Raw genomic sequence first — 22,180 nt, forward strand, 5'->3', positions numbered from 1 at the left:
CTGTTATCCATCCATCCATCTTTCTATCATCCATCCATCTCTTCCTATCATCCACCCATCATCTATCTCTCTGCTCTATTATCCATCCATCTTTCTATCATCCATCCATTATCTATCTCTCTATTATCCATCCATCCATCTTTCTACATATCATCCACCCACCATCTATCTCTCTGCTCTATTACCTATCCATCCATCCATATTCTTATCATCTACCCATCATCTATCTCTCTGCTCTATTACCCATCCATCCATCCATCTTTCTACCTATCATCCATCCATCTCTTCCTATCATCCACCCATCATCTATCTCTCTGCTCTATTACCCATCCATCTTTCTATCATCCATCCATTATCTATCTCTCTATTATCCATTCATCCATCTTTCTACCTATCATCCACCCATCGTCTATCTCTCTGCTCTATTACCCATCCATCCATCCATCTTTCTACCTATCATCCATCCATCTCTTCCTATCATCCACCCACCATCTATCTCTCTGCTCTATCACCTATCCATCCATCCATCTTCTTATCATCTACCCATCATCTATCTCTCTGCTCTATTACCCATCCATCCATCCATCTTTCTACCTATCATCCATCCATCTCTTCCTATCATCCACCCATCATCTATCTCTCTGCTCTATTACCCATCCATCTTTCTATCATCCATCCATTATCTATCTCTCTATTATCCATTCATCCATCTTTCTACCTATCATCCACCCATCATCTATCTCTCTGCTCTATTACCCATCCATCCATCCATCTTTCTACCTATCATCCATCCATCTCTTCCTATCATCCACCCACCATCTATCTCTCTGCTCTATCACCTATCCATCCATCCATCTTCTTATCATCTACCCATCATCTATCTCTCTGCTCTATTACCCATCCATCCATCCATCTTTCTACCTATCATCCATCCATCTCTTCCTATCATCCACCCATCATCTATCTCTCTGCTCTATTATCCATCCATCTTTCTATCATCCATCCATTATCTATCTCTCTGTTATCTATCCATCCATCTTTCTATCATCCATCTATCATCTATCTCTCTACTTTATCATCCCTCCATCCATCTCTCTCTCCATCTATTATCTCTCAACCAACTAGCCATCTATTCATCTCTCCCTGTCATCTATCTATCCATCTGCTTACCTGTCTGCCTGTCTTTTCTTATGGGGGGAGATCTTGTATTTAAAGAGCATTCAGCTGAAGCAGAGAAGGCAAGGCTTGGAAGGCTTCAGCTACAACAGCAGGGCTAGACGTGGTGCCCAGGTCTCTGATGGGCACATCAGAAAGCCAGATGATAAATCCTGGGAGACATCAAAGGATTGTAGTTGGTGACTCAGATCATTGAAATGGTTCAAGCAGTCAGAAATGCTTAGTTAGCATGGTGGGGGACCTACCATCACTGAACATTCAGGAATAAGCCTGAGAGCGAAGGGGAGTGGAGATTCTGGGGTCCCTTCTGCATGGCTGGAGAAAGAGGCAGGGCCCAGGGTTCCTCCAGAAGTTTAAGAGGAGACATTGCCAGGATGATTAGGGGAGAAGGGCTCCCCATGGTATTTGTTCCACTGTGTCTTAAAACTACCCAAAGGTTCTGAGTGGTGGAGGAAGAACTGCCTTGGATAGAGGGGAGGGAGAAAGAAGAGAGAGCCCCGGTGCCTCTCTTACTCTCTCCCTCAAGTTCTATCCAATGATCCAATAGTCAATCAAACAAAAGTCCTCTTTCTACAAATCCACAATTTTGATTGTTGATAACCCCAATGGTAAAGGGAGACCACAGGCTTTTGCCCTCTTGATTGGTGCTGCTTTGGCCAGTGCTCTGAAGTGTCAGTAGAGCGAATATCAGTCCTTCAGCTCCTGGCTGATGGGGTTTTCGTTAATGTCCTAAAGGGTCCCTCATTCTCAGGGAGCTGGGGAGCACTGCCTCCCACAATGGATCACAGCACTTCCCAGCTGGGAGAGAGTTCTGCTGGTCCTGCCAGGGAGATGGGACAGCTGAGCTGTGGGGCAGGAGGAGAGCCGGTGCTGTCACTGGCCCTGGTGAGGGCTAGAGCTTCTCTTATGGCTCCCAATAGATAAGAAGCCTGTGAAGGGTTAGCCAGGGTTCATTAAAGGCTGTCTTGTACTGGGGACCCAGAGCTGGCTGGCTGGGAAGATCAGAAGCAAGGGGGCCAGGATAAGAGGTCTTGGTGGTGAAGGGGATCCTCTCCAGGCACCGATCCTTGCATTTAAAGTGCAGACAAGATTTAGCGTGGAATCGGGGCGTTCAGCCAGTCACAAAGCGAGCAGCAGAGCTGATCAGACCGGCTCCTCGCAGGGGAGCTGGGAGGGACTTGGGGGGCCCTCTGGGCCTCCCCGGACCCCTGGGATTGCTTCTGCACCGGCCTGGGCTCGGCCTGTTGTGGGAGAGTTGACATCCTGCCCAAGCTGGGCTCCCAGCAACATCCCCCACTGCTCTAGGCTCCACCTGTGGGCCCTATCAGGAAGCATTTATTAAGCACCTACGGGGGGGGGGGGCACTGCGGCACCCACTCGTGTCTCCCCCAGAGGGTCCCCCTGCAGAACAGCCCTACGAGTGCAGCGTCAGAGCAACGAGGAGGCGTCAGTGGAGTCTGGAGTCTGGAAGGAGTCTGGAAGAGGCCGCCTGGGCCCATTGGGAGCCAATGCCAGCTCCGAACCCCAAAATGAGTGCTCAGGAATGGATTAACCCTGAAGTGCGGAGGTGCGCGAAGGGCCTCCCTGCGGCCACTGCCCTCAGGGAGCTCCATAGGCAGAGTCTGCTTCTCTCAGCCGAATCTCCTCCATAACTTCCGCCTGGCCTCTGCCTGCGGGAGAATTGGAACTCGGGGCTTTCAAGAAGGCATGTTAGAGCCTCGTGCAATAGCCACCAGACTATCCTCTTATTGCCCCCGTCTTGCCAAGGAGGAATCCGCCGGAGATTGGGTGGCTCAGAGAACACTAGACTTGGAGTATGGAAGAGCTGAGGTGGAATCGGCCTCTAGCACTCATGGGCTCTGGAGCCTGTGGGCACATCTGGGCCTCAGTTTCCTCTCTTCAAGGTGGTCCTTGGGCGAGTTTAAGGGGAGCACTCGGAAAGGCCTCTGCAGACCTGAAGGAGCTCTGTAAATGCTGTGGGAAACCGGAACCCAGAGCTGGAGGGGGCCAGCCCATCCTCGAGCCTCCCTGACAAGGAACTCTGCCTGCCTTTTCCGGGAAACTAGCATCCCTGCCACCTCCATGCAACGGGGCCCATTCCTCTTGGGGAGAGCACAGAAGCGTCAGGGCCCCTTCTGACCCCTCAGAAGGCCAGGGTAGAGTAGCCCGATTTGGCTGGGCACAGGACTAGCATGAGAGAAGGCAGGGCAGTGTCAGCCGGGGAGGTCGTGGATGCCAGGCCAAGGAGCTTCCCCCTTTCCTCGTGAGGATGGGGAAGCCCCGAAGAAGACGGGGATCTGGCTGCTCAGATTACACAGGTGGAAGAGGGAAGGAGTAAAGGAAAGAGGAGAGAGAGAAGGCTTCAGCAGCGATCAGTCTTCACAAGCAGCCAACAGGCACACAAAGGATGCAGGAAGTTCTGGGAAGGGCACGAAGACTTTTCACAACCCTCTGTGGGACCCTGAGCTCTAATTCCCAGCTTGAGTTCAATTCTTTAGGGATTGACAGAGGGCAGAGAAAGCCTGGCCCCTCCATGCCGCGGCAGATGGCCATTGGCTCGCTGGCGATGAGCAGGACACTTGGGCGATGCCGGGCCCAGTTTCACAGCCTGGATGGTTGGAGCTGCCCAAGTCTGCCCTTCTGGCACAGCCCCCAGGAGCACTCTCCGGCCGTAAGGAGAGTGTCCATAATGTCCAGGGCTTTGGGATACCCTCCCTAGAGAAGGCCCAGCTCCCCGCACACAGTAGGCTCAGCTAAGGCGTCAGCCATTATCCTTCCTTTGGAGAGACTTGGCTTCCGGGGCCTCTGGCCATTTTTGAGTCTCTGTCTCAATCGCCCCGTCTCCCGGCTTTCCTCGAAACTCACGTAAAGCGAGGCCCAGAGGCTGGCGGAGGAGTAACTCCCAATTTCTGCTTCCTGGAGGCCATTCTGGAGTCCATAGCCGGGAATCTGGTTCAAGGGGCCACTCTCTCGAGTAAGAAGGAAACGAGGCCCCAAATGAATAACTTTATTCATCAAAGCAGTGAGGGACGAGACGGAGAAATAGGAGAGAGCTCGACTTTGTCATGGCTCCATTTGGCTGGCTCTCCTGTCCGCCATTAAGGCCCCCTAGCCACGCTCACCGGGAAGTCTAGCCAGCAAGCAAACCAGAAGAGAAGAGACTGAAATCTGCTTCTCTGCCCACTAACTGTCACGCATCACGTCTCGGGAGCCAGTGGTGGCTCTATTTTTCCTGGGCCTCCTGTCTCGGGTCTCTTAGTGCTGCCATTCAGTCTGTCCTGGCCTTCAGGTCACGCTCTGAAGCTGCCTCTTCCCGTGGGTGACCGACTGTCCTTCGGTGGCCATCTCTGGCCTTGCCCTTGGCTCGTTATCTCTGTACCCCAATACACAGTACTGCTTCTAAGATGGAAGGAAAGGGTTAACAAAATTCTGGGAGGGCAGCAAAGTGTTTGGATGTGAGTGAGGAAGATGGGCAAAATGAAGAAGGCCCCGCGATTATTAGCGCCTACCTCGAGCTTTCTCTTGCCAGACCCGGAAATGAGGCTAGAGAAGCCCTGACTCCAGGGAACCCCATGAGCCAGTGCTCTGGCCATCTGAGAGAACTGGCGCTGCGGAGAAAGCTCAGTGGAGCTAGTGAAGGTGGCCAAGGCTGGAAGGAGAGTCAGCCCCGCTGCAAGACAGAAAATTCCCAGCAAGTCGGGTTAGTAGGCAGAGGGAAGAATACACAAGGAGGCAAAAAGGAAGGAAGGTTTCCTAAAGCATGGTTGGGTCCCCTCCAGCGTCCTCTGGGGGCCCAGATTTGCCCAAGGGAACTCCATTTCTCCAGGGCTAGGGGGCCTTTGCTTTGAGGCCAGCATGCCACCTGGCAGACTACTAAAGGCACAACCATTGAGAGGGGCTCATGGGTTACCTCTGCTCCGTTGGTCATCCCCTGGGGACCGACTCCCGTTGGGCAGTCCTCCAGAGGGCCAATTGCTTTGTGTGACACTGAAGTGCTTGGCAAAGCCTCGCACTGGGCACACTGGCCATTTTTACGGTTTATTTTTGTTTTTTAAGCCCTCACCTTCCCTCTTAGGATCGGTGTACTGGTTCCAAGGTAGAAGAATGGTATCGGCTAAGCAATGGGGGAGGGGGGAGGGCCCTCACTTGCCAGGGTCACCCAGCTAGGAAGCGTGAGGCTGCACTTGAACCCAGGACCTCCTAGATGCCCCGCGGTGCACATTTTCCAATGTATTTTTATGAATTATTGCCCAGTTACACTTTTGAACCTTCCCGTTTCGCCGGGAGTTACACCGTCTCTCCCCGCACCAGCCCGTCCCTTCCGCCCCTCTCTGCACCCCGGGCGGGGCGGCTGGGTTCGGATAACCCGAGGCAGAGGCAGAGCCCCCGAAGCGGCCCCACTCCGCGCATGCGCACGCCCACGCCCCGCGGGCGGGCCCGGATTGGGGCTCTGGGTCTCCTGGCTTCCTGCGATATTTTACTATCGAGAACCCATCATCCACCCAGCCCAGTGTGCGCGCGAGAGACTCGGGGCGTGTGAGTCCGCATGCGCGCCCCTCCCCCACGCGGGAGGTGCGCAGCCAGGACCGAGGACAGCACCCGCAGCCCCGGGCGAAGGGAGGCAAAGGCCTGCTTCGGCCGGGTCCTCCTCGCTTCCTAGCGTGCTCTTGGAGGGGAAGGGACTCCCGACTTTGCACGCTGCATCCCATCAACCCTGGGGCCCCCGGAAGACCAAAGGCGCTCCCTGGCCGAGCCTTTCCACTGGGAGGGTTTAAAGTCCCGCAAGTGGACCCTTAGTTTCCTGCTCTGTAAAATGGGCACACTCCTCCCTCTACAACGGCTTCCCCAGGCTGCTGGAAAGCTCTGGGTATCGGGGGAGGGGCAAGTCTCCAGTGCAGGGTGTGCGGGCTGCCTCAGGCTCCTCCTCTGCAAATTGGGGTGAATATAGGCCCTTCCGTCCCGGGGCTGGTATATATACAGCAGGAGCTTAAAACATGTCTGTTCCCTTCAGGAACATGGCAGGGGGGACTGCTGGTGTGGTTGGTAGCAGTGCGGCTTCTGGCAGTCCCTTGGCCTCTTTGTGCCTCAGTTTTCCCCCCGCCAAAGGGGTAGGGAACCCCCACAGGCTCTCCAGCTCGTTCTCCATTTTGTGTACGAAAAGTGGGGGGAAGGGAGGGACCTAACCCAAGGCCCCGCCCACCGGGGAGGGAAAGAAGTATCGTGGTCACGCCCCCGATGCTCTTCCCATCTCACACCCGAAGAGAGGGGGCGGGAACACGCATGCGCGTAAAAGATTTGCGAAAAAAATGCACGTGCTTCAGAGGGTACCCGGAAGAGGGAGGGCGCAAAAGTGGCAGCTAAGCCGAAAATCACTGAGGAGAGAGTGGGAAGGGAGCGGGAGTGGCTGTGGGAGTGAAGCGCGCTTGCGCGTGGGAAGGGTCGGAGGAAAGAAGGGCGCTTAAGTGCTGGGGGCGTCCACAGGCTCGTTTCCTTGGAGACGCTCCGCCCCACCCGCGTCCTCTTCCCTTAAAAGGCCAGGCGTGGGACCGAATTAGAATGACGGGCCTGTGCGCGCTCCTCCCCCCCCTCTCTCTTTTCCTGACCTAGGGTCCGCAGGTAACGGGACCCCAACGGCCTTCACGGCCAGACCAGCCCCGGGCCTCAGTTTCCCCCCGTGCCTAGGAGGGCCTGGGCCCTCCGCCCTGGCCCCCCTCCCGGGCCCCAGAAGGGCGCTTGGAGATCCTCGAGGAGGGGGTACCTGGGGAGAGGCCGCGCTGGAGCTTGAGCCTGGCTCCCCAGCCTGCCAAGCCACTCACTACTGTGGGACCAAGGGCCAGTCCCCCACCCCGTGTTCACATCTGGACTAGGCCCCCTAGAAGTGCCAGGACCCCACCCCCTTTGGAGCCCCTCCCACTTGGATCTAACCCAGCCTACACTTATTAAGCACCCACTGTATGCCAGGCCTTGTGCCAAGGGCAGTGCCTGTTCGGGAGGGGCCCCGAGGCCAATGGGGGGCAGGATGCAAACAGCCAGGATAGACAGGAGACACCGGCCCCCCCAGGAAGCCTGGGCATTCAGGGGGCTCAGAAAGGGCTGCTGGGAGCCAGGAGGAGGAGGAGGAGGAGGAGGGAGAGCAGGCCTGGCCCATGCCTGACTGCCGCGGAGGATGGGCAGGGGCGGCACTGTCTGGGGCTGAGCCGGGCCCTGGCAGCAGCAGGGAGCCCGCAGGGTCCAGCACACAAGGGCGTGTCTTCAGGGTGAGGCGCCTCCTGCACAGGCCCTTCTGAGGTCTGAAGGCGCTCGGAGGTGGGAGACGAGGGCAGCAGGGACGCGGGGGCAGGACTGGCAGCCTCCTGGAGGGAGGAGAGCAGAGGGCCTGGGCCAGAACCTGGGCCCTGGAGGATGAGCCAGCGCAGGAGAGGGAGGAGACAGCGGCAGGGTCCGAGGCCGAGCCTGGGCCTCGGGGAAGGGGGAAGGTGACTAGCCAGATGGAGGAGGCAAGGACAAAGCGGGCGCCTGTTGCAGCCACCTTTTGGAGTTTAGCGGGAAAGAGGGGCAGGCGCTGGGCCCAGAGGTCGGAGGACGCGCTTGTGAGCAGTCCTGGAGCGGCAGGTCAGAGGTCAGGGCTGCGAGGGCCTGGGCACGGCCACTCTCTTGGCTTCCGGGAGAGTGTCTTGGCTCGGTCCCGGCCCGCGGCGCAGATGGTCCAGTTTGCCTCGCGGTTCTGCTCATCCCTGGATCCCTTCTCCCAATCCAAAGCATTTGGGGCTGAGCCAAGTCCAGGGCCTTTCCCAGACTCCTCCTCTCCTCCTCCTCCCCTTCCTGCTAGGGCTCTGCTGCTGTGCGATTTGGAGAGGCTGAGCCAGAAGCATCTGGCGAGTTGCTCTTTCTGGCACAACTAGAGAAGGGATCAGACCCCACGGAGGGAGCCGCCTCGGGTGAGTACGACCTTGGAGGCCGAGCCGACAGCCCTGCGCTGTGTGCCGCTCCCCCGCCACGACATCACCCTCGCTCTTGGGCATCAGAGGGGCAGCCCAGGCAAGCGGACCTGCAGCCTTGGTGGGCCCTGGTCCAGGGAGAACCCTACCGGTGGAGGTGGAGGAGGACCCTCTAGATCTAGTCACGCCTCCCCCGTCCTGGCTGGAGGCAGAGGGTGGAGGGAGGCAGGGATGGGGGGGTGAACAAGCTCCGTCCGTCCATCCCTGAGACTTGGCCAAGGCTCTTGAAGGTTCCAAGCTTCAGGGTCCTCCTCCGTGAGATGGGAATAATGAGTTGTCATGAAAGAGCCGAGGGCGATGGGCAGGGGGTCGATCATGGTCAAGTGAGTGGGCTGGATCAGACGGCCTCCTGGGACTCTTTTGAAACCCTGACCTTCGACACTGGGCCTTGGTTCCAAGGCAGAAGAGCAGGAAGGGCAGGCAGTGGAGTTCGGGGTGTGACAGGGTCACACAGCTAGGAGGTGTCTGAGGCCAGATGGGAACTCGGGGCCTCTCATCTCTGGCCGGCTCCCAATTCACTGAGCCCCCCGGCTGCCCCCAGGACCCAAGAAGAGAACTACACGAAACGGTCCCTTTCTGTGATTCTCTGATTGGTGGCTCTTGGCGATGGGCGCCATTTTCCTTTAAGGGTGAGCGGGCCTGGTGGGCAGGCCCCCAGGACCAAGAGGGAGGGGTCAGGGCCAACATCCTCCCCCATTTCCCTTTCTCTGAAAGCCCCCCCCCAGGGCTGAGCCCCTCTTTCTGAGCTTGGGGCTGACATGTGGGAGGTGCCCTTCTTGCAGCCCTGCAGGTTCTTTGAGAAGAGACGTCCAGGAAGAACCATGGAGGAGTTGATTCCTGAGTGGAAAAAGATGAAAAGAATCATCAACGATACCGTGAACAAACGCATGGTGAGCCATGGCTCGGGCCCTCCCTGTACCCAGGCCCGGACAGAGCCCCAGGGAATGAGTAGGGGGCCCTGGTTAGAGTCCCAGGGGCTCACCTCAAGGCCTGCCCTCTCATCCTGGAAGGTTCTAGTCAAGCCTGAAGCCCATGTGAGGAACGGCAGGGGAACATGGACATGACACTGGACTGGGAGGCCTCCTGCCGCCATGTCACTGGGAGGGAGCTTGGCCATGGCCTCCTGGTCCCCAGCCGCCCAGAGATTGCCCCAGGGAACTGGCGGGCCCTTCTTTGAAAGAGAGGGAAACTGAGGCTCAGGTCACCGAGAGAAAAATGGCAACACTGAGATTCAAACGCGGGCTCTCGGACGCCAAAGCCGGCAGCCTTTCCCCTGGGCCCCCCCTTTATTTTTAGAGGGTGAGGCTGAGACATGAGAGCGGAAAGAACTTCCCGGGCTTTCCGCGGTGCCTCAGCTTCCTCTGGATCCACCTGGGTTCCTTGCTTTTGGTGTCATTAAAAACAGCAGCCGTAGCAGAAGGCTCCCTGGCTGGGAGATCTCAGACAGGCCCCTCCCGGAGCCTCAGCAGCCCCCAGATAAAGCCGATCCTCAAGGGTGGGACTTGGGTCGGTCAGCTGCATGGACTCCATTCGAGGAACATGGCTCAGAGCCCTCTTCACAAGCCGAAAGTGCAGAAGTTGCGTGTGGAGAGGCCGGAGGCAGAGGCTGGGCCGGCCTTGTCTTGCAGGCGTAGGGGACCACGAAAGGTCTTTGAGCAGGGGAAGGCCATGATGTGAGGGGGACGCCCGGAGGGAGCCCACATGGAGGCAGCTCCTGTAGTCTGGAAGGTCTGGCCAGGGAGGGGAAGGGGATAGATGTGGGCAAGAGGCTTCATTTGGAGCCAAGGGCCCAGGTCCAAAGAAAGGCTCTGCCATTTGTTACCAAGCGACTTCTCCGTGGACCTCAGTTTCCCCATCTGTAAAAAGAGCGAGGGGATTGGACGAGGCCCCGTGACTCTTGGAGATGCTGCTGCTGTGAAAGAGATGGAGAGCCGGCCAGCTGTGCTTGGGAAACTTCTGGTCTACCAAGGGGAGAGCCATGGCAGAGAAGCCAAAATGGGGTCCAGACCCAAGAGAGGAAAGGAAGGAGAAGGGAGGGGAAGCCAGAGCGAGGGATGGTGACTCACCCAGGGCCTCTTCTCCAGCAAAGTGGAGAGCGGACAGATGCCTTGAATATCCTGAGTGACAATCCTGAGATCGTGTTCCGAGAGAGCCGGCGGCCTGAGAAAATGCCCTACATCTGCCACTACTACATTGATGCCCACTACTACGTCTGCTTAGGCTGGCAGAAGGTGAAAGAGTTGTACGTAAGTGTGCCCAGCTTCTTGGCCCTCGAGGGTTTCAGGGGCTGCTGTGGAGGAGGAAGGATCAGCTGGAGCGGGCGGCAGAGCCCAAGGCAGGGTCCCCAAACTAGGCCACGTGGGTCCGGCCCCCACCCTGGATGTGGCGGCGCTCTTTGTGCGAGGCCTTCACAAAGGATGCTGTGGCTGCGCAGTGGAAGACGTCTGCCTGGTGAGCGGCGATCTGGGGGAGGGGATTCTGCACTGTGTCCACGGCTGCCCCGTAGGGTTAGCTTGTCACGGTCCGGCCCTCCAACGGGCTGAGGGACAGTGAACTGGCCCCTTGTAACAGTTAAAATTTAGGGGAGATGGGGAGACTGAGGCAGGTAGAAATTAGTTTCTCTCTGCAAGGAGTATTATATTTTTTAGAGGTTTATTAAAGGTTAAAGATTAAAAAAATATACAAGTAAGAAACATGTGCCTAGGCCAGAGGCCTAGACAAAATAACCTCACATCATGGAAGAGACGCCTCTGCTCCAAAACGGAAGTCCAAAACAGCCGAAAGCCCCTCAAAAGCCTTTGAATCAACTTAAATACCTTCTCGATCTCGGCCCAGGTGAGATTACAAGGCATTCTGGGGAAGTGGAGCAAAGGCTCATGGGGATTGTAGTCCTGTATTCGAGTCTATTTTTTACATTCCCCCCCTTTGATAGTTTGCAAAAAAATTAATTTTTTTCCAAAGGATCATGAAATCATAATCAATTTAAAGATTACAATAATTGAGGATAAGAGAAAGAAAAGAATAAAACCAATAATTACTGGACGCATTGACAGAAAGCCAGTTAGGGGGCAGTCCCCTTTGGCATGAAAGTATGCATGCAAATAAATGTTCATTAACCACACCCAAAGTTCATTTTGTGCAGTTCGTGGTCTGGAGGCTTCTTCATGGTGGCTTCTCCAACAGTTCAGTTCTGGATTCAGAGAGGTACCATCTTCTTTACCTAAAATTCTTCTCAAAAGGAATTTAAACTTTGCAATTTAAATAATGATATTTTTTTACATTCCCCCCGTTAAGAGGGTGATATAAAAAAAAGGGATCACTTAGGGATGCATGGCTGAGGTATGAGGTATATGAATCAATTGGCAAGAGATATTAAAAAGACATCAGAAAATCCAAAAGAAAAGAAAAATTTCTGGATGAAAATATAGACTATCAAAGTCTTATGTGTAAAAATTCCAAGTAGAAGAAAAATAAATCTATAACAGGTCCTTCAATCAGGGCCCAATCAAAATGATCTAAGTAATGATGCATTTACCCAGTCAGTGCCAGGACTACAGAAAGGTACCACACTACGAGAGGCAGAAAAGAAAGGGACCAGATTATAGAAGCCAAGTAGGAGCCAAGGTTTTGGGGATACTCATCTGTGAGTATCTTCAGGGTGAGTGTGGATACAAGGAAAGCCTATGTCTTAACACATGTTAAACATAGTAACCTCGAGTCTTCACACTAGGTTCAAGACCTTTGTATTGGCCTAGAAATGCATCAATCCATCCTGGATTGGCCTTTCTTTGGCCCTATGAAATGGCTCTTGTGTGTATATCTTGTCCTGGAATCAGACAGAATCATTAAGCAAAGTCCCATAATTTATTTAAATAATTAGTGGCATCATTTTTATAGTCACAAGCTTTTTAGGGCACGTATTAGCAAATGTATCTTAAACTTAAAAATCAAAAGGTTAAAGAGAATCTTAATACTGGTGACATGTGCTTCAAATATAAAAAGGAGAGAAAAATAAAAATAAAACCTGAAAAAAGTATATTGCACATGCAAGAAAAATATAATAATAAAAGAGCTTTAAAAATTCAAAAATATAGCTTATAATCATTGACACTCTGTGTCAGCTAAGAAAATATAAAATGTAAGACTTTCTCATCAAAAAATGAGATCCATTTCCTCTTTGTATCTGGCCATGATCACTGTGAGTAGAAGGCAAATGAATTGAACAAGGTTAACAATTTTTCATTTTTAAAAATACAGTAGTACAACTATGTAGATATCAAAATCCCCAAAATTCTCAATAGCCCAATTAATTACAATAGCAAACAAACACACCTTCATATTTCATATAAGTTGCTGTATGACATTTTTAAAACCTATGAATTGGTGGACATTTGTCACAATTTTTACAAACATAGCAATCTTTCAACCTTGGTATTTAAACATATTTTTTAAAACAAAGTAAAACTCATCTTGGGTTTAGAACATAATCAAGAAATCTATATATCATTCTGGTAGAAGTAAAGTAGTGAGCTGAAGAGCATAAACAAAGGGGTGCTCCTTTTTCTTGGAGGCTTATAGGGATACAAATGCCCTGAAATTAACCGCCCAACTTCCATTCACATGTGGGAAGGTTGGGGGTTATAAAATGTATTTCACTTCAGCTACTGTAATGGGCCTTACCTCGTGGTAGGGGCAGGCAAAAATAACCAGATTGTTAAAAAAAAATTTCCAACAATCATATTTAAAAAACCCTTAAAATCAAATCATTTGAGGTATTTAGCACATTAAATTTTCCAAGGTTGTTAATACAATTATAACCAGTTCTGAAGTCCATCTATCCTCAGCAAAATAGAAAAAGGCTGTTTTTTTCATATATGGGCCTATTCACAATAATATTTGTTCAACACAGTTATAGGGGAAAAACAACAGAATTTTAAAACTCAGTACATTCAAAATAAATTCAATCAACCTTCAGTTCACAGAATAATATTGAATCCAGTAATATATGAACTTAAAATCACAAAGTTATATCTTAAACAAAAAATGCAATAGAATACAGAGATGTTTATAAACCATTGGAGTCTGAAATGCCTTAGAATATAGCCTTTAGTCTCTTCAAAGTTCCTTGGGGTTTTTTGTTTGTTTGTTTGTTTGTTTTTAATTATCCATTTAAATGTATATTGTCCGAAGGTAGAGTAGTAAAGGCTAGGCTAAGGGGTTCAAGGGATCCGTCCAGGGCCCCATAGCTGGGAAGCATCGGAGGCCAGATTTTAACTAGAGACCTCCCGTCTCTGGGCCTGGCTTCCAGTTCGCTGGGCCACCCATTTTCAAATTCAAAGTTGAATCTTTGGTCTGAGTCTGCTCCCAGACAGGCAGGTAAAATCAATGAAATTGCCAGAAGAGTCAAAAATCCTTTTAAACAGCTCATTGCTTTTTAGGTTTCTGTTTGAAAAGTCTGTTTCTTCTCTCTAGTCTTTTCTATCTTTCCCCTCTCTGATCCCGCAGTGGCCAATACCCCCAGCCACGTGGAGGCTTAGCCTAAGGGAAAATTACCCGGTCTCCTTTCCCTCTGGTCTCTCCCCTCCGCCCACATGGCCAATACTGTTACCAGCTGGTGGCAATGAGTCCTGAGCGATCTGCTCCAAGGATCTGGGTGATGAGCCGGCTGGGTTGGAGGCCAGATGGGTGAGAGACAGACCGCCGGGGTGGGTCGGGCCGGGAGCTGGAGCACAGCTCAGGCACCAGGTGAGAGGCCAGGAGCAGAAGCAGGAGCCGGAGAGGGCCGCAGGCAGGAGCTGATCAAGATGGTTTTCTAAAGAGCATCTTGGAGAACTTTGGCTTTAAAAAAAATTCTCTAGGCTAAAAAAAATTTTGAGAAGTTCTCATCCAATCTAGTGGTCGCCATAAACTGTAACAGTTAAAATTTAGGGGAGATGGGGAGACTGAGGCAGGTAGAAATTAGTTTCTCTCTGCAAGGAGTATTATATTTTTTAGAGGTTTATTAAAGGTTAAAGATTAAAAAAATATACAAGTAAGAAACATGTGCCTAGGCTAGAGGCCTAGACAAAATAACCTCACATCATGAAAGAGACGCCTCTGCTCCAAAACGGAAGTCCAAAACAGCCGAAAGCCCCTCAAAAGCCTTTGAATCAACTTAAATACCTTCTCGATCTCGGCCCAGGTGAGATTACAAGGCATTCTGGGGAAGTGGAGCAAAGGCTCATGGGGATTGTAGTCCTGTATTCGAGTCTATTTTTTACACCCTGTGTAGACGGTTTGGGGACCCCTGGCCTGAGGCATTCATTCCCTCATTGGACTGGGCCAATAGTGGTGCCTGCCTGCTTCTGGGGAATCCCAGCCTTCTCAGCCTCTCTTGGCGTGGCGCCGCGGGCACATTGACTCCCGGAGCCCTCTGCTCTCTCCATCTTTCCAAGCCGTCGGTCACATTCTAAGCAGCAGCCAGCCAAGGACTGATGAGTCCCACTGAGGAGGGTGTGGGCCTCCCGAGGGACTCTCCCAGGATCCCCATCTGCTGGGTGAGGGAGAGAAAGATTGTCCCAGAGTGGAGAGGAAGACACCAGCACTGGCCAAGCAGGGGAGTCTTGGTTAGACTTGGTGCGCTCGAGGCTGACGAACGAGCGGAAAAGCGTTCAGCGCCTGCTTGGTGCTAGGTGTTGGGGTGACAGACGCAAAAGGGCCCTGGTCCCCGCTAAGGTCCCTTTCTTCGCTAGCATCCGCCTCTTTCCCTCCCTTTTCTCTTTCCATCCAAGATTACCCAAGTAGATAAGCCCAGCCCTGCCCGCGTCCCTTAACTCCCTCTGTGAGCCTTAATGACGGGAAGGCTCTGAAGGGGCATTTGTTTCTTTTTCCAAATTAGACTCTAGCCCATCGTCATTGGAGAACCTCTTCCAGTTGCTCCAATAGAGTTCCCTTTTCAGAATTTTCTTTTTGGTTTGTTTGGACTCTGTTGTTTTTATCATTTTTATGTGTCACCATAATCCTTCCTCTCTGCCCGCCCTGGTGTGTGTGTGTTTCTTAGCCGTTCCCTTCCGTCTTAGAATCAGTAGCGAGTGGTAGAAGAGTGCTAAGAGTTAGGCCATGGGGGTTAAGTGATTTGACCAGTCACCCAGCTGGGACGTGTCCGAGGCCAAATTGGAACCCAGGACCTCCCGTCTCCTGGCCCAGCTCTCCATCCACTGAGCCGCCTCACTGTCCCTGGGGCCTAAAAAGTATGCCCAGATACATTTCTTTAGACTTACCCCTATTTCTAGGAAGAGGCAAGGAGAGTACACGAAGGCCCGTGCTATCTGGATCAGATGAATGGAGAGCTGATGAAAGTAGTTTGAGAATCATTTGGAGAGACAGATGATGGGAGGTGGTGGGGCGCAGCCTAGACCCGATCTGGAAGGCTTAGGGCTGCTCTCTCTCTGGGCCAGGAAAACGAAGCCCAACCCCTTTTGTTTCTCTTTGTTTCACTTTTCATTCTCTTTTTCCTTTCCTTTTCCTCTTTCTTTGATCCCTTTTGGCTATAAGCCTAGCCAACTTTTTGTACGTAATGACAAGTTTCTCTCCAAAGTAGTTGCACCCATTCATTCATAGGTCCACTGACAAATAACCGCCGCATCATGTGTCTATTTTCCCACAGCCCCTCCCAGCATTTGTCATTTCTTCTTTTGCTTGCTTTGTGAGTGTCATGGCTGGCTGTTGGCTGGCATCTCAGACTTCCTTGAAACTTCAGTTGGCATTTCTCTAATTGCATTTTTGAATGGCTCCATCATTTACTTCAAGTTGTTAAGCCTCAAAATCTGCCCCATTCCTCTGCTGAGCTTAAAAGAAAAACACACACAAACTCATCCCTTCTTCTTTCCCAAATGAGGCTAAATAAACAAGTGAAATCTTCCTCTGCTACCTCTTAAAATCTTTAGTTAATTATTTATTTAGATTTTCATTTTCTCTCTCTTTCCTCCCCCCACCTGACAAGCAATTCCGCTGGGTTGTACAAATGTTTTCACTTGACACTTATTTCCATATAAAGCCTAAACCCCAAATCACATCCCCATATATATATATATATATATTATATATATATAATATATATATATATATATGACAAGTGATGTCATATGTTTTGCTTTTGCATTTCTACTCCCACAGTTCTTTCTCTCAATGTGGTTAGCATTCTTTCCCATAAGTCCTTCAGGAGTGTCCTATTGCTACTAGTAGCAAAGTCCATCACATTGGATAGTTCCACAATGTTTCACTTTCTGTGTACAATGTTCTCCTTGTTCTGCTCATGTCACTCTGCATCAGTTCATATAGAAATCTTCCAGAACATCAATCCTTTTAGCACAGTAGTATTCCATCACCAGCAGATACCACAATGTGTTCAGCCATTCCCCAATTGAAGGGCATCCCCTCATTTTCCAATTTTTTGCCACCACAAAGAGCACAGCTATGAATATTCTTATACAGGTCTTTTTCCTTATTATCTCTTTGGGGTACAAACCCAGCAGTGTTATGGCTGGATGATAGTCCCAAATTGCCCTCCAGAATGGTTGGATCAATTCACTCCTCCACCAGCAGTGTATTGGTGTCCCAATTTTGCTGCATCCCCTCCAACATTTATTATTTTCCTTTATTGTCATATTGGCCAATCTCCTAGGTGTGAGGTGGTACTCAGCGTTGTTTTATTTGCACTTCTCTAATTGTGACAGATTTAGAAAACTTTTTCATGCACTTATTGATAGTTTTGATTTCTTTATCTGAAAACTTGTCTATTTATATCCCATGACCATTTGTCAGTTCGGGGAATGGCTTGGTTTTTTGTACAATTGGCTTAGCTCCTTATGAATTTGAGAAATGAGACCATTGTGAGAGGTATTTATTATAAATTTTCCCCCAATTTGTTGCTTCCCTTCTAATTTTGGTTGCATTGGTTTTGTTTGTACAGAAACTTTTAAATTTGATACAATCAAAATGATTCATTTTTTAGTATTCTATATCTCTTGCTTGGTATTATGTTTCTTCCTTTCCCATAGATCTGAAGATAAACTATTCTATGGTCACCTAATTTGTTTATGATTTCCCTCTTTATATTTAAGTCATTTACTCACTCTGAATTAATCTTGGTATAGGGTATAAGATGTTGATCTAAACCTAATTTCTCCTGGACTGTTTTCTAATTCTCCCAGTAGTTTTTGTCAAATAGTGGGTTCTTGACCCAAAAGCTGGGATCTTTGGGTTTATCAAACACTGTCTTGCTACTGTCATTTACACCAAGTGTATTCTGTTGATCTTCCCTTCTGTCTCCAAGCCAGTATCATATAGTTTTGATGATTACTACTTTATAGTATAATTTGAGATCTGGTAAAGCTAGGCCTCCATCCTTTACATTTTTTTCATTATTTCCCTTGACATTCTTAATTTTTTGTTCTTCCGGATGAACTTTGTAGTTATTTTTTTCTAATTCTATAAAAAAGTGTTTTGGTAGTTTGATAGGTATAACACTGAATAAGTAAATTAATTGAGGTAGGATTGTCATTTCTATTACATTAGCTCATCCTACCAATGAGCAATGATTATTTTTCTAGTTGTTAGATCTAGTTTTATTTGTGTGAAGTATATTTTGTAGTCATGTTCATATAATTCCTGAATTTGGCTTGGCAAGTATATTCCCAGGTATTTTATCTTGTCTAGAGTAATTTAAAATGGAATTTCTCTTTCTAACTCTTGCTGCTGGGTTTTATCGAAAACATATAGGAATGCTGATGATTTCTGTGGGTTTATTTGTGTATGCTCTAACTTTGCTAAGGCTATTAATTGTTTCTATTAGTTTTTAGTTGATTTTCTTGGATTCTCTGGGTATACCATCAAGCCATCTGTGTGAGAATTTAAATTAACATACAAAAACTTAAGATTTATAAACATAAAAAAACTAGAAGTAAAAGGGAGTTAACCTACTTAAGCTGTGAGAAAGAAAGAAAGAACAAGAGGGAGGAGTTACAGCAAACTAATATCCAATCATGTAACCACACAAAAGTGAGTACCCAGGGAAAGGGATGCTGGGAGGTTTAAAAGTAATTCTGGGGAACATAGTTCAAAGGTTCAAGATTTTCCAATTATACCATTCCCCCTGTGATCTTATTGGAAGACTAGTCTGCCCAAAAGATCATGGAAACATAACTAACTCATAAATTGCAATAATTTGTGGATAAAAGGAAAAGAGAACAAAATAATTGATTGCTAAACTGACAAAAAGCCTATTTGTGGGCAGTCCACTTTGGCATAAGAGTATACATTCAAACAAATACATTCAACCCTCCCCCAAAGTTCAATTTAGCACATCCAAAAATTCACTCTGGATTTTTGTACTGCGTGTGGTCTCTGCAGGCATCTTCATGGTGCCTTCTCCAAACAAGTTAGCCTTCTGGATTCTGGAAGGTAGTCTCTTATCCTAAAATTTCTCTCAAAGGAATTTAAACTTTGCATTATAACATAATACAGTCCCCCCCCCCCCCAGGAGGATAATAACAGACATAGGGATCACTGAGGGATTCATGGCTGAGTTATGAGGTATATGAATCACTTAGCAAAAGAAATTAAAAAACATCAAAAAAATCCAAATAATAGAGAAAAAATAACTGCTGGATGAAATAAAAAATATCAGTGTCTAATGCCTAAAAATCTAAATAAAGGGAAAAAACCTATAACAGGTCCTTGAATCAGGGCCCGGTTAAAATGATTTAAGAAATTATGCACTTACCCAATTAGTAGATAGGACTACAGAAAGTTTGCCACACTATGAAAGACAGAAAAGGGACTAGATTATGGGAGCCAGAGAGGAGCCAAAGTGAGATGCCTGATAGAGCTCAAAGAAGTCCTGCTTCTGACATATGTTAAATAGCCACAACCTTGAACCCCCCAAAAGTTCAAATCCTTTTGTCTTGGCTCAAATTTTTATCAATCCCACTGGGATTGGTTGGTCTCTTTGACCTTGTGCTCAATAGGCACTATGCAGGTACATTTGTGCTAATTTGACACTGTGCAGTAGCTCTTTTTGTATTCCCTTCTTCTGGAATCAAACAGAATCATTATGGTTGATGAACTATGAACTTCAAAGATGGTTTTGCCACTGAAAAAGGTGTTTATGGGTTTTCACAATGATGTTCTTTAGTATGGTTATAGGGGAAAGGTACAAATTAAAATTATGTAACAGGATATATTGATTAGATTAATATATGAATTTAAAAGAAATTAACCCTTAAAGCAAACCCCTAAAATTACAAGAAACATTGAAAGGATACAGGCAGTGAATTCAAAAATCTTTTTCTCCAATTCCAATAGACTTGTTCCCTCATATGGAGGGGAATAAACTCAAAATAGTTAGCAAGCAATAAACTTCCAGATCTCTTTTAAAGTTCCTTCCCCTCCCCAGTGTTTATCATCCATTTGCATTTCTTTTGTTACCACTCTCATACATACATTGGGCAGAATATCCATTCTGCATGTTGAGAGTATTTATGATTTTCAGAACTTTGTCAAAATATTCCAATTTGGTTTTTGTGAAAATTAAAATTAAATCTCAACAATAAAAATATTATATTTTAAGAGGTTTATTAATGATCATTATAAATCAAGGAATAAAGAAGATATAAAATAAAGACCATGTGCCCATGGCTGATCAGCCAGTTCAAAAACCCACCTTACCACTGCCAAGCTTGGGACAGAAAGTAAAGAGATGGGACCCTTCATGTCCTTGCCTAATATCGTGGGCTCCTGGGAAATGTAGTTCTTTTTTTAGGGTAACAGATTTTCAATTATACAGTTTGGAATTCAAGCAGCATAGTTTGTTGCACATTCTTGTGGAGAAGTAAACAAAATGGGAAATATGCAATGTATATACAAGCTGTTAGTAAAAAAATCAAGCAGAGTCAATATGTGCCTGTTAGCTCTATGAATTCCAGAGTTTCAAGCATGGTTTGCAACAGCATTAGTCCTGAAAAACTTAATGGAGTTTATTTACAGAGTAAACAAAAAAGGGCAAAACTTCCTGGGAGAACAATAACATATTTTGCATATGAGAGGACTGGCTATCCCTGGTATTTTGGGTAGGAGAAAAAATCAAGCTTATTCCCCCAAATTCTGACTTTAAATCCATTGAATGGGACTAACTGCCCTCCCCTTGAAAAACCTTTAGTAACAGCCTTCTAAACTAGGATCCCAAAGTCAGCTTTAAGAAATCCACTTAGAACTAGAAGGGGGTGGGGCTGAATAGCATGGGTTTTGCTTCTCCACTGCTGGGAAAAAACAACAACTCTGGAACAGGCAGGAAGCCCATGTTGGATGTGGGTGGGGTAGCCAAAGGGATTGGGGTGTAACGTTTTTTATACTTCATAGACCTTACAAAGGCGTTTGACACAGTGAACAGGGACGCATTGTGGGTGATCCTCAGCAAGCTTGGTTGCCCGGCAAAATTCGTCAAACTGATCCAGCTCTTTCATGTCGACATGAAAGGGGAAGTCCTATCTGGTGGAGAGACTTCCAATCGCTTCAACATCACCAATGGTGTGAAACAAGGCTGTGTCCTTGCTCCAGTACTATTCAACCTATTTTTCACCCAACTATTTACGACATGCTGTGATGGATCTAGACCTGGGCGTCTACATCAAATACCGACTGGATGGCTCACTATTTGACCTTCGCCGCCTGACTGCAAAAACAAAGACAATAGAGAGACTCATCCTGGAAGCTCTCTTCGCAGATGACTATGCTCTCATGGTCCACCAAGAAAATCATCTCCAAACCATTGTGGACAGGTTCTCTACCACAACAAAACTGTTTGGCCTAACTATCAGCCTCAGCAAAACAGAGGTGCTGTTCCAACCTGCACCAGGGAGGCCAACTAACCAGCCATGCATTATATTGACGGCACACAGCTTTCTAACGTCAACACTTTCAAGTACCTGGGCAGCACCATCGCCAACGATGGGTCCCTAGACCATGAGATTAGCCAGGATCCAAAAGGCCAGCCAGGCACTCGGGCAGCTGCGCTCCAAAGTCCTCCAACACAGAGGTGTAAGCACTGCGATGAAGCTCAAAGTGTATAACGCAGTGGTCCTCAGCTCGCTCCTGTACGGTTGTGAGACATGGACACTGTACTGGAAACACATGAAACAGCTGGAGCAATTCCACCAACGCTCCCTCTGGTCAATCATGAGGATCCGATGGCAGGACCGAATCACCAACCAGGAAGTCCTCGACAGAGCCAACTCCACCAGCATCGAAGTCATGGTCCTCAAAACCCAGCTACGATGGTCTGGACATGTCATCCGCATGGACCCACAGCGAATACCAAGACAGGTATTCTATGGCGAACTGTCAGCTGGACTCAGGAAACAAGGTCGACCAAAGAAAAGATTCAAGGATCAGCTAAAGTCCAACTTGAAGTGGGCTGGCATTACTCCAAAGCAACTAGAAATCGCTGCCTCTGACAGAAGCAGCTGGCGAACCCACATTAGCCAGGCCGCCACCACCTTTGAAGATGAGCGACGTCGACGTCTTGCCGCTGCGCGTGAACGCCGACACCAGGCCACACCCGCACCTCCCGTAACAACTGGCATCCCATGCCCCATGTGCCACAAACTCTGTGCCTCAACCTTTGGACTCCAAAGCTACATGAGGGTACACCATAGATGAAACTGCACAAAGACAATAGTCATTCTCGATCACCAAGAGACTACCACTACTACTTCCTCCAGTTCTGAAGTATTTCCCAGGTTGTGTGTTGAAAAGACACAGCACAGGACCACAGCAGGGGAGGGTCTGGTCACAGGAAGGTGGAGGCTCCTGGCTGGGCAGGTACCACTCAGGCTGAACTGGCAGCAACAGCAGCAATAGAGGGCAAAGCAGCAGTGGCCATAATGGCAGGAAAGCAGGTGGGTGGGCAGGAGCACAGGCAACAGGGAGAGAAGAGCCAACCCCAGCTCTAGCTGGTGGGTGGATAGAGT

General features: G+C 48.8%; 1 protein-coding gene across 3 annotated transcripts in view; it reads left to right on the forward strand.

Moving 5' to 3' along the window:
- Positions 1-6,576: 6,576 nt before the first annotated feature.
- WDR87 (WD repeat domain 87) overlaps positions 6,577-22,180 on the forward strand; it is a 66,836-nt gene continuing 51,232 nt past the window's right edge. The window contains exons 1-4 of one of the 3 annotated variants that reach the window (XM_056796523.1): positions 6,578-6,792; positions 8,006-8,114; positions 8,957-9,064; positions 10,259-10,420. In XM_056796523.1, coding sequence (XP_056652501.1) covers positions 8,996-9,064; positions 10,259-10,420 — 231 coding nt within the window. In that variant the 5' untranslated portion in view covers positions 6,578-6,792; positions 8,006-8,114; positions 8,957-8,995. Of the gene's footprint in view, positions 6,793-8,005; positions 8,115-8,956; positions 9,065-10,258; positions 10,421-22,180 lie in introns of all 3 variants that reach the window. The other 2 variants (XM_056796524.1, XM_056796525.1) reach the window with 2 other exon arrangements.

Source organism: Monodelphis domestica, chromosome 4, assembly GCF_027887165.1.
Source record: "Monodelphis domestica isolate mMonDom1 chromosome 4, mMonDom1.pri, whole genome shotgun sequence".
Lineage (NCBI taxonomy): Eukaryota > Metazoa > Chordata > Mammalia > Didelphimorphia > Didelphidae > Monodelphis > Monodelphis domestica.